The sequence below is a fragment of the Musa acuminata genome, chromosome BXJ3-3 (genome assembly GCF_036884655.1).
Source record: "Musa acuminata AAA Group cultivar baxijiao chromosome BXJ3-3, Cavendish_Baxijiao_AAA, whole genome shotgun sequence".
NCBI lineage: Eukaryota > Viridiplantae > Streptophyta > Magnoliopsida > Zingiberales > Musaceae > Musa > Musa acuminata.
The window spans coordinates 40,119,422-40,141,591 of record NC_088351.1 but is presented as its reverse complement, the minus strand read 5'-3'; the positions used below and the strand labels follow the sequence as shown (position 1 = coordinate 40,141,591).

General features: G+C 34.6%; 1 protein-coding gene and 1 long non-coding RNA gene across 2 annotated transcripts; one reads left to right on the top strand and one right to left on the bottom strand.

The window, feature by feature from the left end:
- Positions 1-2,291: 2,291 nt before the first annotated feature.
- LOC103979666 (calcineurin B-like protein 9) lies at positions 2,292-6,000 on the bottom strand. Its single transcript, XM_009395833.3, has 9 exons — positions 5,843-6,000; positions 5,542-5,722; positions 5,323-5,405; positions 4,163-4,222; positions 3,755-3,863; positions 3,629-3,681; positions 3,143-3,223; positions 2,931-3,040; positions 2,292-2,623 (listed from the first exon to the last, which is right to left on the bottom strand). Exons 1-9 carry the CDS (start codon positions 5,867-5,869, stop codon positions 2,569-2,571), a joined length of 759 nt encoding a protein of 252 aa, XP_009394108.2. The 5' UTR covers positions 5,870-6,000; the 3' UTR covers positions 2,292-2,568.
- Positions 6,001-7,587: 1,587 nt separating this feature from the next.
- On the top strand, positions 7,588-8,458 carry LOC135632741 (uncharacterized). Its single transcript, XR_010494771.1, has 2 exons — positions 7,588-7,787; positions 8,051-8,458. It is a non-coding gene; the product is annotated as an uncharacterized LOC135632741 (long non-coding RNA).
- Positions 8,459-22,170: the final 13,712 nt, after the last annotated feature.

The following is a 22,170-nucleotide window of genomic DNA, read 5'->3' as shown; positions in this document are numbered from 1 at the left end:
GATCCACGCTTGACACAAATGATCAAGTTACATATAAACGATTATATTCAAAGATATTTTGATTATTTTATATAATAATAATAATAATAATAATAAAAAAGAAGAGAGAGATAGGTTTACCCTTCTTGCGGTAGTCACATAATAGCTAGCTAGTTCACAAAGGTATTTTTAAAAAAAATATTCAAAAATATTATAAAAACCTCTTAAATCCTTTGTTATTTTTCACACATTTGATTAAGCGTTCATTTGAATGCTCTTCAGCTCCCTCTCAATTCTCTTTTAAGTTGTTTTTGTTATTTTCTTGCTTCGAAGCCACCAATTCACCGATGAGGAGTCTTTTGAAAATTCAATCATGATAACTCAAGAAAGCCAATGTATCAACGAAGATGTCGAGCTGAACATGGCTAATATGATAACCAAAATTAAATCGGACATATTCAAGATGCACTTCAACAAGATCCGAAAGCCCGATAACTCTTTCCATGTCACATGTAACTACTATACCTAAGCTTTTAAGTTCAAATAATGAAGAGGATATGAAGCATTCCAATAGCAAACTGAGAAGAACCATCCAATTAATGTCGGTATAGAGAGAAATCAAATATAAATTTTTGGGCACCCTACTTCTCCCACTTTCTTTTTCTCTGTTGAAAAAAATTTGTAAAGTATTAGCCAGATTAGTCACAATTAAATATTTATCTTTTAGTTTTAGCAAAAAAGTTAAATTTATTGATTATTGTCAAGAGGCTTTAAATCTGATCACATAACGAGTTCTTCACATCACTCATACTCATACTTTACATCATGTTTATAAAAAATAGATTAAAAAAAAATTTTCTGAGCTTTGGATGATAATATTTCCATTTATTCTAATATTTGGAGTGATAATTGGTAAATACACTTCTATATAAGAGTCACTTATCATTGAATAGATAATGAAAGAGCATACAACAAATGCATTATTGTTATTAAAGTTTTCGATGAATGACATACAGTTGATAATATATATATATAATGATAAAAACATTAGAGAAATATAATTTGATTTCTTAAAAATTTTAATTAATTTTTGATAATGCATCGATAAGTACCCACTTCTAAGCAGTTTATCAACTTGCTTTTGATGGGTTTTTTTTTTTTTAATGTTAGACATGCTTATCATATTTTGAATTTATGTATATAAGATGGACTTATATTCAAATTGGAACCAGAACTCACCAATTCCGGGGAGTTCTGGTATGTCATTTACTACCAATTTGGGCATAAACATATATAATGAAAAAAAAAAAAGGATTTATATGAGCTTATATTTTTTATATTAAAAATAATAAATATATTAGGTCATTTACTAACCGTTTAAGATTTTGTATGTCATTTACTAATCAATGTGAAGAACCTCCAAAGTGTGTGAGATCTCTTGATGAGGTTTCCATTTTAATTCCATGAAGATGGTGGTGGCGATTCCTGATTTCTTCCATTCTAAGAGAGAGAGAGAGAGAGAGAGAGAGAGAGAGAGATTTGGCCAATCAGCCGATGCAAGAAATTTTTGTTGCCCATAATGTTTCAAAAACAGCATCAACAAATTCACTAAAGATAGATAAACAGCATAATACAATCAAACTAGAAAACCAAAATAGTAGCATAATAGAAGAAAGCAGTTTTTAAGCCCTCCCAAAAAAAACACACAAAATATATTATGCTTTTTTCGTCCGTGGATGAATTGAAGAATCAATTGTAACTGTTATTATTAAATATTTTATTTAATAATAATGTAACCGTTCTCATTAAGTTCATCGTTCATCGTAATCAATTTCATCATTGTGGTTTAAATATTTCGATTCTTCATTCTAAATGAATTATTATTATTAAATGTTTAATATCATTAAAATTCTTCGTTATGATCCAAATATTACAAATTTGAATTAATTCTTAAACGTTATAAGTTGATGAAAATAAATGTTCTTGATGGGAGAACATATATATAAATGAGGATTTTGGTCCCTAGGCTCTATATCTCGAGAGTTATGAGCCGAGAAATGTCAAAGTTCAAAAAGAAATTATTGTTAAAATTCTTGACAATAATGATTGGAGGTACATTATTTCGGTTCCACATTAGTTTTATTGTGTTTCTATTATAATGATTTAGAAACACATATTTGGTATCAAAAGATATCTAACATTAATTATATAAATAAATAATTTTTTTTTTTGGCTTAAGGTACTGATGTATCTTTCTATTTCACACTGGCTTCGATGGTTGTCACCATCTCACGCGTAGAGTAGGCAACACAGGCCCAAACAACACATCATTCGAAAGCTACATCGAGTATGAGTTATGTTACAAAGTCGCAAAGCATCATCTCAATCTATTATTCCATACAAATTCTAAAGGATCTGAACAATTGTGAATGCTTTGTCCGACATAACATGACGGGCACAGATAACACCAAGTCGTGTGGTCCATCCAAGTTGCAGCTGCTGAAAGAGCAAACGATGTGAGAACCCGAGTTACAAGGTAGGTATTGAGGATGAATCGCGTTCCATTTCCATTTGCGAACATGCTTTCGCTTACTCTTCAACCTCAGTATTGAAGACGAAACTAGGGAATGCTGTGGTGATGTCCCTGAAAGAAATGCCAGCCAAACCATGACATCATTCCTACAAGATTTTGGACATGGAATTGCCCAAGCAAATAGCACAGTAATCAAACAAATAGTACATACATCTCATTGGGTTAACAAGGAAAGATGGAACGAAATGGGATGCCAACGAGTCATTTATCAATGAGCAAAGAGGTGTGTGTTTATTCAATGAAAATATGATTTCAGTTGCCATAAAAGTCCAAAGGGTTTTGGTTTTGGTCTTGGTGCAATGAATAATAATATTATTATTATTAACGCAGAGCAGACAGAAGGTAAAGGTCGTCGTACTTGAGATAAGGAAGAGTCATGTTCTTCAAAAGATTAGGGTGTTGCATGACGAAGTCCTTCCATTCTTCCCTGTTAATTTTGTCATCCCCATTGACAGCTTCTGCAAATGTCTGCATGAGAATCGAGGGAAAATGGGTGAGAATTCAAAGGAAGAAGGGAGAAACAAACAAACAAACAAAACAAGGGTAAGTAAGTCTCCTCAGATGACATGCCACATCCAGTATGGCCTCGAGAAGATCATCCGAAAGCATTATGTCTGACTCCCTTAAAATAGCGATCACCATCTGTTTTACCTGAGAAATTCCAGGTTTCGGTAAGTAGGAGAAAGAAAACCATGGAAACACAAGGAATATAATAAGAAATCTATAAGAATATTAGTTTCAGGTTTTTCCACAATTGTTTCTTTATGTTCATCGATATATGAATACGAGGGCGGATCAACAACATCTAGAAAAAAGAAAAATATGTTCCACTAAATAGCAAAAGAAAGTTTCAAAATGTTGGAGTCGTGCGATAGCTTGGAAGCAAGATTTGGAGAATAACACCACTAATATTATTAAATGTAAACACACAGTAACTTCCAATATAATTAATGGACCATAAATGCAAATTCTGCAAAGCCACCTTCAACAACAAGTCCTCCTTGTTGTTCTTAGCAAGAATAGGGGTCTAAATTTTAGGAGATAGCAACAACTCACTTCTTTTCGCTCGATAGACCCAGTTCGTCTAAGATCATGCAATCTGAATGCAACTGCAGAAAATGCACGAGGCAGAGAATCACTTGTCATGGCATACTAATCAAAAGTAACCTCCTGAGCACTTACATTCGATTTTGTCATCGAGGGGAGCACATGGATGGAAGACACAGAGGACATGGATAAATTCTTCAAAATCAATGACACCATTTTTCTTTTCATCGAAGAGGTCAAAAACCTAAGAAAAGCAAGAAGAAGAAGAAGAAGAAGAAAAATTATCATTCATCCGTCACGATTACATAGAAGAAAGAAACAAAACAGGAAACTGAATTTTTCGGTTGTAGTAGTAGTAGTAGTTATGCAGCTAAATCAGAGTGGCTTTTGTTGACACACAGATCTTTGCACCATAGGAATCTCAGAAAGATTAAAAATAAAAAGACATTGCTGCACTCACAGCATCGGCTTAAAATAATTTTTTTTAAATAATTTTTTGTCAAACTGAAAATAAATAAAAAATGGTAATAATTTAGCACTTACCCTATCGAGAAAAAGGTTGTCGCCAGTTAGAGTGTTGAGCAATGCCAGTTGAAGTTCTTCCTGCAAGACAATTGATAGATGACCGTAAGAGAGTCGTTAGAAAGGGATGTGGCAGCGCGTATCCTGAAAACTTGTACAAAAAGGAATAACATGTTCGTCTCCGGATTTGGCCATGCGATCAGGTAGGTTTTAAACCTTAGTTATACCAAGAAGCCCAAATTTGTATGCATTTTAAGACTTGTACCAAGTTAATCCATATTTGATGCAACATTTCATTGTACTATATTTATATTACCTACCATTCAGATGCCATACTGATAACTATAGTCCACATCGAACAATTTGATAGTCAAAACGCTCCTCCTGAATATAGTCAGTCACGTGGAACAATTTATTTCTGGTCGGCCAATTTGAAGGGACTTTCCCAATGATATTATTCTACAATGGCACTTGGAACAAAAATGCACAAGACAAAAAAAAAAAAAAATGAAAAACTTAATATTTCGTCTGAATAATCAATCATATAGTCTGACAATCAAACACACTCGGGAACCATCATATATCAGGGGAAACAGTGTCGTTCTTCTGTGAACGAACTAGTACTTACTATATGATGCGTTATGCAAGGAAGTATGGCACCTGGATGTGAAGGAAGCCATCTGCTGATACCATGAAGTTTCATTTCGAGCAAGGTTTTAAATACAATACTAGTTGGATCGAACCAAGTACCAGTGTCATAAAGCGCATATAGCTTGCTTGCTTGATACATAAGACAACATGATAGCAGCTACACGGAATACGATCCACCGTCCCAATATTATGCCGGTCCGGTCATATAAGGTTAAAGAAAATCTTAGATGCGACTCCCCAAACATCTTTCACCTCCCAAAAAATAAATAAAGCCAGACTGAATTTGAAATGACAAATAAAATCCTAAAAGCAAGCTTATAGACCACCGACAACAACAAGTCGAAATCGGATATCCCAAAGAAAAAAAAAATAAACGCTTGGCAAGCTCAAAATGGTGTTTTCGAAATGAAGTTGCAGGGCATGCGAGAGTTGCTGCCTCAACATCCATAATCGATGGAACCATCGAGACAAATCACTAAATAGCAGCAATTGCAAACCGAGGAATCAGCGAGGCGCATCATTTAATTTACCTTGTGGATGAGACCGTCGGTGGTTATGGAGTTGCCCAACTTCTTATAGAGCTCGTACAGCGCTTCCACCTCGTTCACCGTAACTTCAACCACAAAGACCAATCTTTTTCGTAAGAAATGATTTCAGGGACAATAAAATATATGTACATATATATAAATAAAAAGAAGACGAGTACTGCAGGCAAACAAAACGGTAGCGAAAAAGATCATAGTCGATACAGCAGCGTGAGTCATGTGCCAGCCTCGCGAAGTCGAAGGTCTTCGGCGGGGGGGCGCGGCGGACGAGAAACGAACGGTGGTCGAAGCAATCGGCGACGACGCAGATGAGAGCCTCCACGATGGCAATAATCGGTATGAACACAGCACACAACCTCTCTCCCACCGTCATAGAGCTCGATCGCTGCCCCAAGGAACCGAATCCGGGCCGCGCCGGAATTCATTAGGGAGATACCAAAGAACAATACAAGCTCGACATTAAAAAAAAAAAGGGGGACAAAGAAGAGGAGAAGAATTATTATACAAGGGAATCGGTAGTGAGATGATCCATTGGAGTCCCCAAAAAGCGCTGGATTGCTCCTGCTTCATCTCATCTCAATGTTCCTTCTCCAAGTCAACACGAGAGGTTCCTAGGTGTATACAACAATTATATAATTTACAAGTCAGTTTTGTTGCGTTGATGTCCCATATTCAACTAACGTCAATTTTGTCAACCCACACTCCTTCTTAATCTAACCCTAATTAAAATTAAGGATATGATGACTACGTTTTAAAGGTAGATTAAAGTTATAAAAAAACAACAACGAGTCAGATTTTTGTAGCCACGAGATTCTAAAGAGAAGAAGGAGAACAAGACAGAAAAGAAAGAGAAAGGGAAGAAGACAATAACAACGCAAAGAGACTGTTCTCAATCATCTAGTATTTGTTTCTGTACAAAAATTATTCTTGTTTATATCCCCATCAAACTTCATACAAACGACCTTACTTGGGTGGGGATAGGCCGAGAAGGCCATCACGGTTGCTCACGTCCGTGGGTGACGGAATCAGGTGATGGGCGCCATCAAATTATCCTCTAAAATTAATTAATACGGGTGCATTAATTCACGACAATCCATCCGACACATGGGACGTGAATTGATTTCCGCGGATGGTTGTAGTGATCGGCTTCCGCATCATGAATAATCACAGGGGTCCGTCGCCGAGGATGGGACAAGGGGTTGGCCCGGAGAAGAGACAACAGCAACTTTGGACGCTACCCATCTGACTTTGTTCTCTAATCGGAACATCTGTCCCAAACGACTGCTGTCGTGTCACCGCTATAGTGATTTGTCGCTCCAGTAATTCCTCCCGTGAGTATGACCACGATTTAAATCAAAATTATACTAGAATTAAATCGAATTAAAATCGAAATCAAATAAACCCGCAAATTGGTCAGGGGCGATTCTTAAGTTTGAAAAGTCTAAATCGACGATTCCGATTTCAAATCGATTAAATAAATAAAAATTTACGTATAAAACTTATGGTATGATAGTTAATTTTTGAATAATAAAAAAAGTTGTATACTCTAGATTTAGGTTCTAGAACCAGAACCCCCCATTTCGATTTCGATTTCGATTTCGGTTTCATTCGAACAGTTAATTCTTTTTTTATGATTTAAAAAAAAATTAAAAAAATTATTTTTAAAATTTAAAAAATAGATGTATAAACCAACCTCATAATTTAGCCCTAATGGATTATACCGAAGAGAATATCTCTCGATAAATGAATGCCCATCATCTAATTTAAAATTATTATTATCTCTCGATAAACTTGTGTATCGTCGTATGGATCACACGTCGCCCGTTTAAACGAGAGAAGAGAATCCCATAGTCTTCTAAGAAATAAAAACATTTTATTACCTCCAGAGATCACGAAGGAATATACTTTTTGTGTTTTTCATACATAAATAAAAATTGAGTTCTTCTGTAGGCGCCCCACAAGAGAAAACCCGCATCATATTCAGTCAACACAAACTACAAAATGATGAATCATCCTAGTGTGTGTTATGCAAGACGTCAACCAGAGTGGCGGTCATGTGGGGGTACGGTTTGCTTTTTTGTTTTTGTCGGTCTGTTGAGTATCGCCAGGGCGATGGTATTAAGAGATTTTTGAATTGGGCTTGAGTCCAATCCACCAATTTGAATGGGCTTGAGTCGAGGATTGCCCAAAAATAACAAAAAAAACCCTGAAACAATCCCAATCCAATCCCCCAATTTGAATGGACTTTACTCCCCCCAACCCCCCGCGGGTGGGCAGGAAGGCTCAGCCCTTCCTGTACCGAGTTCTGATCAGGACGATCCAGTCGTATACAAAGGTCCAAGTCCGCGCAGGCTGCTCCCATCTCCACCCAGTTCGCTTCGCCCACCGAGTCTACTCGTTCCTCCCGTAATGCTTCCCGGCAAACGCTCTCGCCATTTTATTCCAAAATGGTAAGGAATCATACTATATCTCTCCGCAATCTCCTTTTCCTCCTGTCGACGCTGGACTTCGAGGTCCATCGAAACCACTCGCTTCCTTTCCTTTTCTTGAGTATCTTTCCTCAGGTATTTAGTTTCTTTAGCGTCTGGTGCCGATTCGTTGTAGGGCTTGTTCCTAGGGTTTGATACAATTAGGTTTCTGAGGACGACGAGATGGCCTTAGATTTCTTGTATGTGATCTTGCCCGTCTCGTTTCCTTTGTTGTGTCTTGTCAGATACGGCGAATCGACTGTGGAGGATGTTCGCAGACCGGCAATTCTGCAAATGGGATACGAACGATCCGAAATCTTTCGCCCCGCTTATCTCGATCTACGTTGCTGCCTTGTGCACAGGGGTCATCGCATCCGCCATAACCGAGCAGCTTTGTAAGGTTGGTCTTTCTTTCTTGAAGAATCCACGACATCTGATTATTACTTTTGTAATGAAGCCCTTTTCTTTTTCCTTCCTTCTTTTGTCGGCCTTGTCCTTCATATGAAGTTTCGATTTTTCATCCTTGTGATGATCATTGATTTGAGACGGTTAAATCATTATCATCACTATGTTTCTTAATTTGCCAATAATTGTATGATAGAACCAATCGAAACTACCTAATAATTTCCTGACTGTCACATTTTTTGCACAAATTATTCACAATATTCTCAAGTAAAAAATTTCCAATTTAGATTGTTTTGTATGGTACCACCTTTGCGAATGCGAAAGTGAAAAAAGAAAGAGCATTATAAACTGACAGGTCCTGCTGATCATTGATTTGAAACGGTTAAATCATTATCATCACTATGTTTCTTAATCTGATTTGTTGCTAATTCTCATCGTTCGCTAGCCCTTCCGTCGTTCTTCAATGACGTATAAATCCCAATCTCTGTTTCCCCAGTTAGGAGGAAGACACATGTTTAGGCAAGTCAGTAGTGGTAATTATCCAACTCTTTCCCGCATTTGTTTAACACAAAAGCTTGACAACTTGTATTCCGACAAGTTAGTAACAGTTTTGAACTTTGATATATGGAGTTTCCTTTGGCACAGCCATTTTGCACAGAAACAGAAAAACACTAACATAATTTTTATTTACTTAGTATTTCATTCTGATAAATTTTATCTACATGATTCAATGTGAATCTACAGCTTTTTCTTGGTACAAGACTGAATTTGTTGAGGCAGAGAACCATAGATTATTGATCCACATTTCATTTGTTTGCACGCAAGTTTTTTCAACTATCATAAAAATAGTCAACCTAAGGAAGGTCAATTTGGACTTCTGAGTATATGTTGTCGTTTGATATATTTCTCAATTGAAGAGGCAAAGATATCATGCTTCCTTGAACTTGAGAGACTATGTGCTGGTTTGGTTTTCAGTTAAGTCAAATCTTGGTTGTTCGAGGTGGAAGTCGATATGGATCCAATCTTATCTTTTTTTTCGAGTTGACCTCAAATCAAATTTCACCAATCCAATCCAACTCTATAAAATTGTGTCAAGGTACTCTCGAGATTGTTTTTCCCGATGCTTGAGTCAATAAGTTGATCGAACATATCGTACAGACTCTGAGTTCAAGGTTATGTATGTTGGGACATACTTCGAGGGTCGTTTTTACCTTCATTTGTTCGTGGTCTCTAATGTAAATGTCGTCGACTCATGCCAAGTCCAAGATGATGTGATGCTTTGACACGTGGCAAGGATTAGTCGACGGGGAGTGATTGGTTGGCAGGATATAATGGATTCGCCAAGTTTTATTGTGTCAATCATGCAATACCAAGGTGTCAACCACGTGGTATCAAAGAGTGGGCCACGTGACGTTGAGGAGTTGATCGTGTGACATGGAGGTGTCGGTCATGTGGCGTCGAGGAGTCGGTCGTGTGGTGCTGAGGAGTTAGCCATGTGGTGTTGAGGAGTCAGTTGTATGGCGTCGAGGTGTTGGTCACGTGACGCTAAGGTGTCGACCAACTCATATCACACTTATCACTTGCCCCCCCCCCCCCATACTGCTTGAGCTATGTCGTAAAGTGGTGTTGGGTCGGGGGGTGCCATTTGGTTGCCATGATCTAGCCCATTAATGTTCGATGGTCGAGTCTCTCGAGCAGTAGTGCCTCGTGGGTCGACATGATTATGCACAGTGCTCTATAGGCTGACAAGGTCTCGCTTGGTGGATCGACATGGTTGTGTGCGGTGGCGCTCGGTGGGTTGATATGGTTGCGCGTGGTGGTGCTTGATGAGCTGGCATGATTGTATGTGGTGGCACTCGGTGGGCCTAACACGATCTCATGTGGTGACACTCGATGTGCCGATATGGTCATGTACAGTGGTGCTTGGTGGGCCGACAAGGCCGTATACCATGGTATTCGAGGGCCGACATAATTGTGTGTAATGGTGCTTAGTGGATTGACATGGTCGAGCACGATGGTGCTTGGGAGGCTAACATAGTTATAGGCGATGATATGTATAGGGTTTGGGTTTGACGATCCATCGACTCGATACAACCTTTCAAATGGAAGTTTTGACGGAAAAGAGAATTCCCTCTAGGAAACAAGTATGAAACTAAAGAGAAAACAACATCTATTGCTTATAAAGCTAAAGTGCTAACTACAAGACGAAAGCAACGGAATTAAAAGTGTGTAAAAAGACTAATAGGCATATAGGGCACTGGTTGTCTTTGGACATCACCCGAGTGCTCTTAGCATATTGCAGATCAGTATCAATTTTGGTCTCTTCCTCTCTTGTTGCTGAAACCTCTCTTCTTTTACTAGCTACTTTGGTTTGGTCTTTCTCTTCCTGACAATTACAAATTCTGGCATGATGTGGTGATTTGCTTCTTATAGTGGCTTTAGGAAGGTTGCTGACGTTTGGGTGATAACTTTGTAGAAGAACCTGGGTGGTTGAAGACCGTTAAGATAGCCATTAATGACAACGGATGGTGTTGGGTCAGCAACCATCCTGACCTCCTCATTTAACTTTCTCATGTAGCTCTCCAACAATTCTCTCTTCTTGAGATATGGCCGGGAGAGAAGTTCTGAGGTTTTTGGGGAGCATGTAATTGAGTTTAAATTCCTTCGTCGAATGAGGAGATGGACTAAAGTGGGAGCTTGGCAAGTCACTCCTGTGTCATGCCTCTTAGAGTCATAGGAAAGTTTGACACATAAAGGATTCCGTGGTTTCATAAAGCGTTATCTATGAGGTGAAAGCTGATATATGCTTTGATAGGTTTGACTTCCTGTCATATAAGTCTAGGGCCGATAACTAGAATCACTGGGGAATAAGCTCCTCATTTGTATCCTTTATGAAGGGAGATTGCAAGTATAGTTCCAACTTTTGGCTGCTTTCCCTTTCCCTGTCTTGTTTCCTTGTGGATGTCTTCCAACCTTTAATCCATTTTGTTGAGTTAGACCTAGACACCCAACGGGAGTTTGGTCAACTGGGCGACTAACTCATTTTGAGTCTCTGGCTCTAGTGGGAGTTGATAATTTGGGCAAGTTGAGGGGAGTGTGCCTCTGGGGTGCATCTCTCCGAAGGGGTTAAGACTCAGCCGCAAGTCTGGGAACTAGGATATGTGATGGAGCTAGAGCTAAGAATGGAGTAAATGGGGTAAGGGACTATGGTATGAACTATCCTAGTCAGGGCTTGTACTTGTTGGGCAAGTAGGTGCGGATGATGCAGGTTAGTGAGGAGGAAGTGGTTGGTTAGTAGTTGAGTCTTGGAATTATTGGTGATAGAGTAGAGGATCTATAATCTGAAAAGTGGGAGGAACTGGTTCGATTGTTGACATCGACTATCTAAAACTTGAAAGTATCGAGATTGGATGATTCAGAGTAGGGGTGTTTGGCACTATCGGACTTGGCTTATTCGGACCTGGGTCCTTAGGGTTCAGTTGAGATTGTTCAATCGAGTTTTTACGAGACATCATGGTCGGCCTCTTAGTGCTAAACTATTTAGTCAAATTTTGATCGTCCAAGATAGAAGCTGATTGAATTCTAACCTGATCTTTTCCTCAAGCGGACCTTAAGTCAAGCTTTACTAATTCGATTCGAACCCTACAAAATTACATCGGGGCACTCCCAATAATGCTTCTATGATGTTTGAGTTAGTAAGGTAGTCAGACAAGTTAGATAAACCCTAAGTTGAAGGTTGTGTATGTTCTCATTACTAGTCATATGTGTGTTGCAAGTCGATCACGTAAGTGATGACACGTGTGACACGCTACGCAATATTTTTACTTATTATTATTATTGATAATTTTTTACTTTATATTGTATATATTGTGATTTCAATGGATCTGTGTAATGAGAATCAGATCATAATTAGATCGTGATAATGAGATCGATTCATCCTTAAACATTGTCCTTAAATAATCTCGGTCGATGAGATCTTAATGCGACGTAGTGGCCTAGTATGTTCGCATTCGATGAGTCGAGTGAATTATTATAAAGATGATAATTCACTGAGCTAGAAGGAGTTCTAACAGGTATGACTCACGGTCAACTCAGTATTGGGCCTAGAGGGTCACACACATATGGTAGGCATTACGACAAGTAGAGGTTCAGATATGAGATATCCATCGGACCCCATATCTTATTGGATATCCAATATACTCTTGAATTATTGGATCCTATGGATGAAATCCAATAAGAGCCAATGAGAGATTATTGGATAGAAATCCACTAATCTAAGAGGTTTGGGTAGTTGGATGAAGATCCGATACTAATAGAGCAGGATCCAATATCTAGTTGGATGAGTGTTTTATCACTTTATATTATTTGTTGCATTAATATATTATGATGTCCATGGATCTGTGCAATGAGAATCGAATCGTGATGAGATCATGATAATGAGACCGATTCGCCTTTAAACACAAATTCCTAAATAATCTCGGTTATAGATTACTCGGGAGGGACATCGAGATAACCGGACAGATTAGTGTATTGTATACCAATCCATATGATAGATGCAGTTGGTCTCATAACTGCTCATGTGGGGACACTAGAGATACATTGCAAGTGCTCATTAGAGAATGAATTTATTGATTGATCCGCTTACAGAATGCTAGATTGTTGATGATGTTTTATTATCAGACAGTAATTCCGTCGTCCTAGTGGTGTATATGGTCGTTAGACTTGAGACACCAAGGATGTCTTGTATGAGTACTCCACTCTTTGATATCAGACTTAGAGGTCTAGAAGTTTCAGATCTAGCATAGCCGATCATCGAGAGTGGTAGCCAACCTTACGATGGCTATTGAGTATCGATAGAGGATCATCATTTCTTGGTGTCATGAGAGAAATATCTCAGGTGTTCTTGCTCCGACAAATCTCTAGCCATGGTCATTCGGATTGAGAGAGAAAAGTTCTCCAGGAGAATCCGATTAGAGCGAGACTCGAGTAGAAACTATATGAGTATGACAGTATAATATTCGGTATACGGTCTTTAGGGTATTAGATATATGAAGAGCTATAGATACACGGTAACTGAGAACAGATAGGTCCAAAAGCTATGTACCGTCTAGGGACTACGGCATAGTGATCTAGTACGTCTACAGTCGATGGTAGGTATTACGACGAGTAAATGTTCGGATATGAAATATCCTCTTGATCCCATATCTTATTAGATATTCAATAAGCCCGTGAATTATTGGATCCTATAAATGAGATCCAATGAGAGTCAATGAGAGATTATTGGATAGAGATCTACTAATTTAAGAGGCTTGGATAGTTGGATGGAGATCCAATAGCCAATACCCAATATATATACTAATGTTTCTTATTTCAAAGAGTGCAATCAAATCTACTATGGGTATAAAGTTTTATGAGAAATTCTTCTCTATACCTTTCTTGCTTCAAGATAACAACTAGAGCTCCCATGAGTATATATACATGCCATGTCGGCCTATGAGAAATTATTCTTTCCACCTTTCTTTCTTTAGATCGTGATTAAAGCACACATTTGTTACAAAAACAAATTCGACTTATGAGAAATCATTCTCTCCAAAATTCACTTATAATATCACAAACAAAGTTCTTGTGAGAATATCAATACACAAAATTAATTTATGAGAAATCATTCTACGACATCCATTTATTTTTGAAATCACAATCAAACCGCACCCATGAGTATATTTATGCACACAAAGTTGACTTATAAATAAGAATCACACTCTCCATCTCTTTTGGAGAGAATATATATATATATATATATATATATATATATATATATATATGTATATGTATATATATATATGTATATGTATATATATATATGTATATGTATATATATATATGTATATGTATATATATATATGTATATGTATATATATATATGTATATGTATATATATATATGTATATGTATATATATATATGTATATGTATATATATATATATGTATATGTATATATATATATGTATATATATATATATATGTATATATATACATATATATATATACATGTATATGTATATATATATATATGTATGTATGTGTATATATGTACATATATTCATATGTATATATATATATATGTGTATATATGTACATATATTCATATGTATATATATATATATATATATATATATATATATATATATATATATATATATATATGTACATATATTCATATGTACATATATTCATATGTACATATATTCATATATATATATATATATATATATATATATATAGTCAAATTATAAGAAACCATTCTCTTCATCTTTCTTGCTTTCAAGATTACAATTGTGAGAAACCTTTCTCCTCATGTTTCTTATTTCGAAGAGTGCAATCAAATCTACTATGGGTATAAAATTTTATGAGAAACTCTTCTTTACACCTTTCTTGCTTGGAGATCACAACTAAAACTCCCATGAGTATATATACATGCCATGTCAACCTATGAGAAATTATTCTTCCCACCTTTCTTTCTTTAGATCATGATTAAAGCACCCATTTGTTACAAAAACAAAATCGAGTTATGAGAAATCATTTTCTTCAAAATTTTCACTTATAATATCACAAACAAAGTTACCGTAAGAATATCTACACAAAATTAATTTATGAGAAACCATTCTACCGACATTCATTTATTATTTTTGAAATCGTAATCAAAGCACCCATGAGTATATATATGCACACAATGTTGACTTATAAATAAGAATCATTCTCTCCGTCTCTTTTGCTTCGATGATCATAATCAAGATTATTTATAAGCATATATTCACACAAAATGGGTTTGAGAAGAGTCATTCTCTTTATATTTCTTGCTTACAAGATTGTATCCCACTAGTATATATATATATACGAAAAGTTAGCTTCTAAGATATCATTCTCTAAACCTTTCTCGCTTCCAATATTTTAATTAGGATTTCAATGAGTATATATACACAAAATTGATATTTAAAAAATTCTTAAATGAATATGAGATATTCGTCGGATCCCTTATTTTATTGGATATCAAATAAGCTTTTGAATTATTGGATCACATGGATGAGATCCAATAAGAGTCGATAAGAGATTGGATAGAGATATACTAATATAAGAGGCTTAGGTAGTTGGATGTAAATCCAATACCCAAAAGGATAAGATCCATTAGGGTTAAGTTGACAACACTATATATATATATATATATATATATATATATATATCTTCAATTTTTGGAAACTTATGAAATTCTTCCGTCAAGCCCTCATTAATGAACCTACAAAATCCCTCAAATTGGATCTGACTAAGTCTAGGTATTGTGGACATTCACCCTCATTTCCATCATTCCGGAGCATCTTAATCTTAATTTTCCTGTTTATTAAAAAATCCCATTATTAGCTCACTATTTATCGAACCATACGGATCGATCTAGCAATGATGGAATGTATATTCTGTTTACTGAATGACATGAAATTTTAGCCAACTCCATATATCATATATGTTTTTCATACGTATGAACGGAAATGAGATAGAGGAATGAAGAGCATTTTCGACGCAAGTTCGAATTTGCGACAAGTACAACAGGAACAATATAGAGTTTCCCTTTTTAGCATACTTAATTTTATTTGAGTTTCATTTCATGTTCAAAAGAAATTTCGAATTATTTTTTTGCTAGTAGAATATATAGAATATGATTGAATTGCGTAATAGGAGTAATATTTATTAAGTGCATGCCAATATAGCTATCTACCTGTCCGCATATCACATCTTTTATCGTAATTTCACTTGTGGCAACAGAAGTCAGGTCGTACTATATCATAATTCCTATTTTTTCTATTGCATATAGAAAATGAAAAAAGAAGGCACGACGATTCTCTATAGGGATATGTGATATGTACAAAAGAGCGGTATCTGTGTAACAATTTCTGTTTTGAGGTTTACATATACACATATATATTGTTATAATTTATATTGTTATAATTGAAATTGAAAAAGATTGATTATTGAAAATAATTGATACTGAATTAGTCATAAATCAATTTGATTTTGTTATGCCATTAAGGAAACGCAACAATTTGAGATACAAATTGAAGAACCTTTCGCTAATTCAAAACAACAAAACAAATAGTTAATGGTTCCAATTTGCCCTGAATTTTTCAGTCTTTGACCAGAAATCTATTTTTTATCTTATTTGGATCAAATTTGGTTTGGCGACATGGCCAAGTGGTAAGGTGGGGACTGCAAATCCTTTATCCCCAGTTCAAATATGGGTGTCGCCTGATCAACAAAAAACTTGGGATTTCTTATTCTGCTGATTTAACTCGACGAATTCTGTCCCCGGAGAAGGAGAGGCAAAAGGATAAGCCTATCGATACTTTATTTTTAGAAACTGTAGTTCTTTAAAGGAAGTCAATTTTTTTCTAAAAATCCGGGCTTTGGGTGTGGCCCAAACCGGTACAAATAGGGATGAAGTAAGCCTTACTTATTAATATGATTATGATTTTAATATGATTATGATTGGTTCGGACATTTATTTTATAAGTAGAATAAATAAATAGTGAAAGTAAATTCTGGGATTCAAAACTACGAAAGTAAGAGGTTGGAAATCTTGGTATCCAAAGGTTCCTAAAGGACACTCCATTTTTGCTACTAGGATTGAAGAAGAGATTGTACGAAAGACTATCAAGAATTCCTAATTATTTTACACTACCACCGTTGTGTCGATTGGATAGGCCGATGGGAAATCAATTTAGAAGTTGTGGAAAGGACTGAAGATACTTTGTATCCAGACTCACGAGAGTCTCTGAGTACTCAAACATTCAATCAGGATAGTTGGTCGGCTTTTATTGAGTAAAGAGTAAAAGTAAAAGTTGAAGAAACAAAAAAATTTCTTTGCCCGTGTAGGAATTTCTTTGCCCGTGTAAGATAGGGGGATTACGAAAAAAAGAAAGAATGTATGTAATACTGGTGATGGTGTCTCCCCATTCTTTCACAAAAAAAACAGTAAGGCTTAGATCAAATAGGAAATAGAGGTATCTGATAGATAGTTATCTATCTTGATGGTATATTTTGATGTCTTTTGCTTATGAAAAAGGGTAACAAACAATAGGTCTTAGTACTCCTACATGTTCCATTGGGATAGGAGTATTCCTTTGTTATTTCATTTTCCGAGAAAAGGTGTGTGTATTGTATTTATGCTTAATGCTTCCCGATTCTATCAGAAATCTTATAATCTTGATACGAGTAGATTCATTGGATTGGTTCATCAATAGCCTTAAGTTAAGTCAGAATTCCATTTTGACTCTGCGCCATTGATTCCACTATGATTATTGATCAATAATGGAATAATTCCTTCATAGAGATAGGAGACATAATTTATATGGATATAGTAAGTCTCGCTTGGGCTGCTTTAATGGTAGTCTTTACATTTTCCCTCTCACTCGTAGTATGGGGAAGGAGTGGACTCTAGGGGTACTACTAATCGAGTAATCGATTGAGTAATTGAATTCTATCAATTGTTTAATTGATCGTTTTGCAAAGCTTTAAAAAAAGAATGTCTCTGTTTCAAAATTATACTGAAATACAGTAATGAATAAGAAAATACAATAATGAATAATAACCATTCGATCAAAGAATGAATGATTACTATAGTTGTATTTCGAAACCTAAATCTACGCATGATAGGAAATTTTTTCCAACCGAATTCTTCCTAAATATTCTATTTTGATAAACCAGCTCTTACCAGAATTATGGATATTACAAAAAGAAAAAATCTGAAATTGGTTTTTTCTTTTTTTCTTTATTTGTTTCCCTCTTTCTTTACTTTTACTGTTCTAAGAGAAGAGAAAACCGTTCCGCTATTCTAATTATATTAGATTACGACAATACATACTTTCTATTGGAAATGACTAGTTGTTGTCCAAAGAGGTTCTACACATAATAAGATTAGATCTTTCTTCCGTTGAGCGATCCACATATCGCGCATTTCACCTTTTTTTTAGACTCCTAGAGATTTTTTTATGCTTTTTTTGACTCATCTCATGTCATGTTTAGGCATAAAAAATTGGGAAGGTCTACTCTATTAATCTACTTCTTTTTCAAATCTGAAGAAGTTATCATGGAATAGAACTCCGCAGATCATCTGTTAATAGATCAAGCAATGACTTCTTGAGATGGGAAATCTAAAAAAAGAAAAAGATTCTTTTCTTTGGTTTCGTTTTCTTTTATCTTTTTTTTTATTTAATTTATAGTAGAATATGCCCATACTCTTTTTGTCTTGCTCCATTGATTCCTTTGATAGATCTCGGGACCTATACCTATATATATATAAATTCTAAGAAAACCAGGAATTAGAAGAGTTGGTCTTCAATTATTTTGAATTGATCGAAATCCACACAAGTAAATGTAGCCAAAAAAATAATAGAATTGGACTGTTATTTTGATGTACTATTTAGATATACATCTAATCTATGTACATACATATTGTATATTGAACTAGATATAGGCTTTCTCTATATAAAGCCTATATCTGTATACAGTACAACTTTCTATGAAAATCATTAATAGGATAATAAATACTATACCATACTATCTCGGCTCAGATACTACTATCTCAGATACTTATGATTCCAGACAGATCATTTCATTTAAGACTTGGAGTTTGAATTCGTTTCTTTCATTTATTCAATCATTGATAAGAACTAATAAATCAAGTTTCAGTCAAATTAATCATTTTGACTGACTGTTTCCAAAAATTGAAGATATATATATATATATATATATATATATATATATATATATATAATAATAATAATAATAATAATAATAATAAGAATAATAATAATAATAATAATAATAATAATAATAATAATAATAATAATAATAATAATAATAATAATAATAATAAAACTATTCTCTCCATCTATCTTGCTTTCAAGATTTCAATTATGAGAAACCCTTCTACTCATGTTTCTTATTTCCAAGAGTGCAATCAAATCTACCATGGGTATAAAGTTTTATAAGAAACTCTTCTCTATACCTTTCTTGCTTCGAGATCACAACTAGAGCTCCCATGAGTATATATACATGCCATGTCGACCTATGAGAAATCATTCTCCCCACATTTCTTCTTTAGATCGTGATTAAAGCACCTATGAGTTACACAAATAAAATCGACTTATGAGAAATCATTCTCTCCAAAATTTTCACTTATAATATCGCAAACAAAGTTTCTGTGACAATATTTACACACAAAATTAATTTATGAGAAACCATTCTACCGACATCCATTTATTTTTGAAATCGTAATCAAAGCACCCATGATTATATATATGCACACAAAGTTGACATATAAATAAGAATCATTCTCTCCATCACTTTCGCTTCGAAGATCATAATCAAGACAATTTATGAGTATATATACACATAAAATTAGCTTGAGAAGAGTCATTCTCCCTATATTTTTTGCTTACGAGATTGTCGTTAGAGATACCACGAGTATATATATACGAAAAGTCGCTTCTAACAAATCTTTCTCTCCCTTCCAAGTTTGTAATTAGGATTTCAACGAGCATGTATACACAAAGTCGATATTTAAAAAACTCTTGAATAAATATGAGATCCATCGTATCCATATCTTATTGGATATCAAATAAGCCCTTGAATTATGTCTTTTATATATATATATATATATATATATATATATATATATATATATATATATATATATATATAATTCTTATTTCCAAGAGTGCAATCAAATCTACTATGTGTATAAAGTTTTATGAGAAACTCTTTTTTATACCTTTCTTGTTTCGAAATCACAACTAGAGCTCCCATGAGTATATATATACATAATCATTCTCCCCATATTTCTTTCTTTAGATCGTGATTAAAGCACCTATGAGTTACACAAATAAAATCTACTTATTAGAAATCATTCTCTCCAAAATTTTCACTTATAATATCACAAACAAAGTTCCTATGAGAATATCTACACACAAAATTAATTTATGAGAAACCATTCTACCGACATCCATTTATTTTTGAAATCGTAATCAAGGCACCCATGAGTATATATATGTACACAAAATTGACTTATAAATAAGAATCATTCTCTTCATCACTTTTGCTTCAAAGATCATAATCAAGACTATTTATGAGTATATATGCACATAAAATGGGCCGGAGAAGAGTCATTCTCCCTATATTTTTTGGTTACGAGATTGCCATTAGAGATACCACGAGTATATATATACGAAAAGTCGGCTTCTAACAAATCTTTCTCCAAACTTGTCTCGCTTCCATATTTTAATTAGGATTCCAATGAGTATATATACACAAAGTCGATATTTAAAAACTCTTGAATGAATATGAGATACATCGTATCCTTATCTTATTGGATATCAAATAAGCCCTTGAATTATTGGATCTTATGGATGAGATCCAATAAAAGCTAATGAGAAATTATTAGATAGAGATCCATTAATCTAGAGGCTTGAGTAGTTGGATGAAGATCCAATACCTAATAGGACAAGATCCATTAGGGTTAAGTTGACAACACTAACATATGAGAAATTATTCTTTTAAACTTTCTTGCTTTTGTGATCATAATTATGTCTCTTATATATATATATATATATATATATATATATATATATATATATATATATATATATATATATATATATATATAATCATATTATAAGTAACCATTCTCTCCTTTCTTGCTTTCAAGATTGCAATTGTGAGAAACCCTTCTTCTCATGTTTCTTATTTCCAAGAGTGCAATCAATTCTACTATGGGTATAAAGTTTTATGAGAAACTCTTTTATACCTTTCTTGTTTCGAGATTACAACTAGAGCTCCCGTGAGTATATATATACATGCCATGTCGACCTGTGAGAAATCATTCTCCCCATCTTTCTTTCTTTAGATCATGATTAAAGCACCCATGAGTTACACAAACAAAATCGACTTATGAGAAATCATTCTTTCTAAAATTTTCACTTATAATATCACATACAAAGTTCCTGTGAGAATATCTACACACAAAATTAATTTATGAGAAACTATTCTACCGACATCCATTTATTTTTGAAATCATAATCAAAGTAACCATGAGTATATATATGCACACAAAGTTGACTTATAAATATGAATCATTCTCTCTATCACTTTTGTTTCGAAGATCATAATTAAGACTATTTATAAGTATATATACACACAAAATGGGCTTGAGAAGAGTCATTCTCCCTATATTTCTTGCTTACAAGATTGTCATTATAGATCCCACCAGTATATATATATGAAAAGTCAGCTTCAAAGAAATCTTTCTCCAAACCTTTCTCGCTTCCAAGATTGTAATTAGGATTCCAGTGAGTATATATACACAAAGTCGACATTTAAAAAACCTTTGAATGTATATGAGATATCCGTCGGATCCCTTATCTTATTGAATATCCAATAAGTCCTTGAATTATTAGATCATATGAATGAGATCCAATAAAAGTTAATGAAAGATTAATGGATAAATATCCACTAATCTAAGAGGCTTGGGTAGTTAGATGAAGATCGAATGCACAATAGGACAAGATCCATTATGATTAAGTTGACAACATCGATTTATTCTCTTAAACTTTCTTGCTTTTGTGATCATAATTATGTCTCATATATATATATATATATATATATATATATAAAATCAAATTATAAGTAACCATTCTTTCCATCTTTCTTGCTTTCATGATTGCAATTATGAGAAACCCTTCTCATGTTAATTATTTCCAAGCAATCAAATCTACTATGGGTATAAAGTTTTATGAGAATCTCTTATCTATACGTTTCTTGTTTTGAGATCAGAGCTCCCATGAGTATATATACATGCCATGTGGACCTATGAGAAATCATTCTCTCCACCTTTTTTTTTTAATCGTGATTAAAACCC

Bases quoted from the DNA above. Each gene is read 5' to 3' on its own strand.
- LOC103979666 (XM_009395833.3), bottom strand. From the start codon at position 5,869: ATGGATCATCTCACTACCGATTCCCTT. The intron at 3,864-4,162 runs GTAAGTGCTAAA...TGCTTTTCTTAG, and splicing joins ACAACCTTTTTCTCGATAGG to GTTTTTGACCTCTTCGATGA. The intron at 3,682-3,754 runs GTAAGTGCTCAG...CATTTTCTGCAG, and splicing joins CCTCGATGACAAAATCGAAT to TTGCATTCAGATTGCATGAT.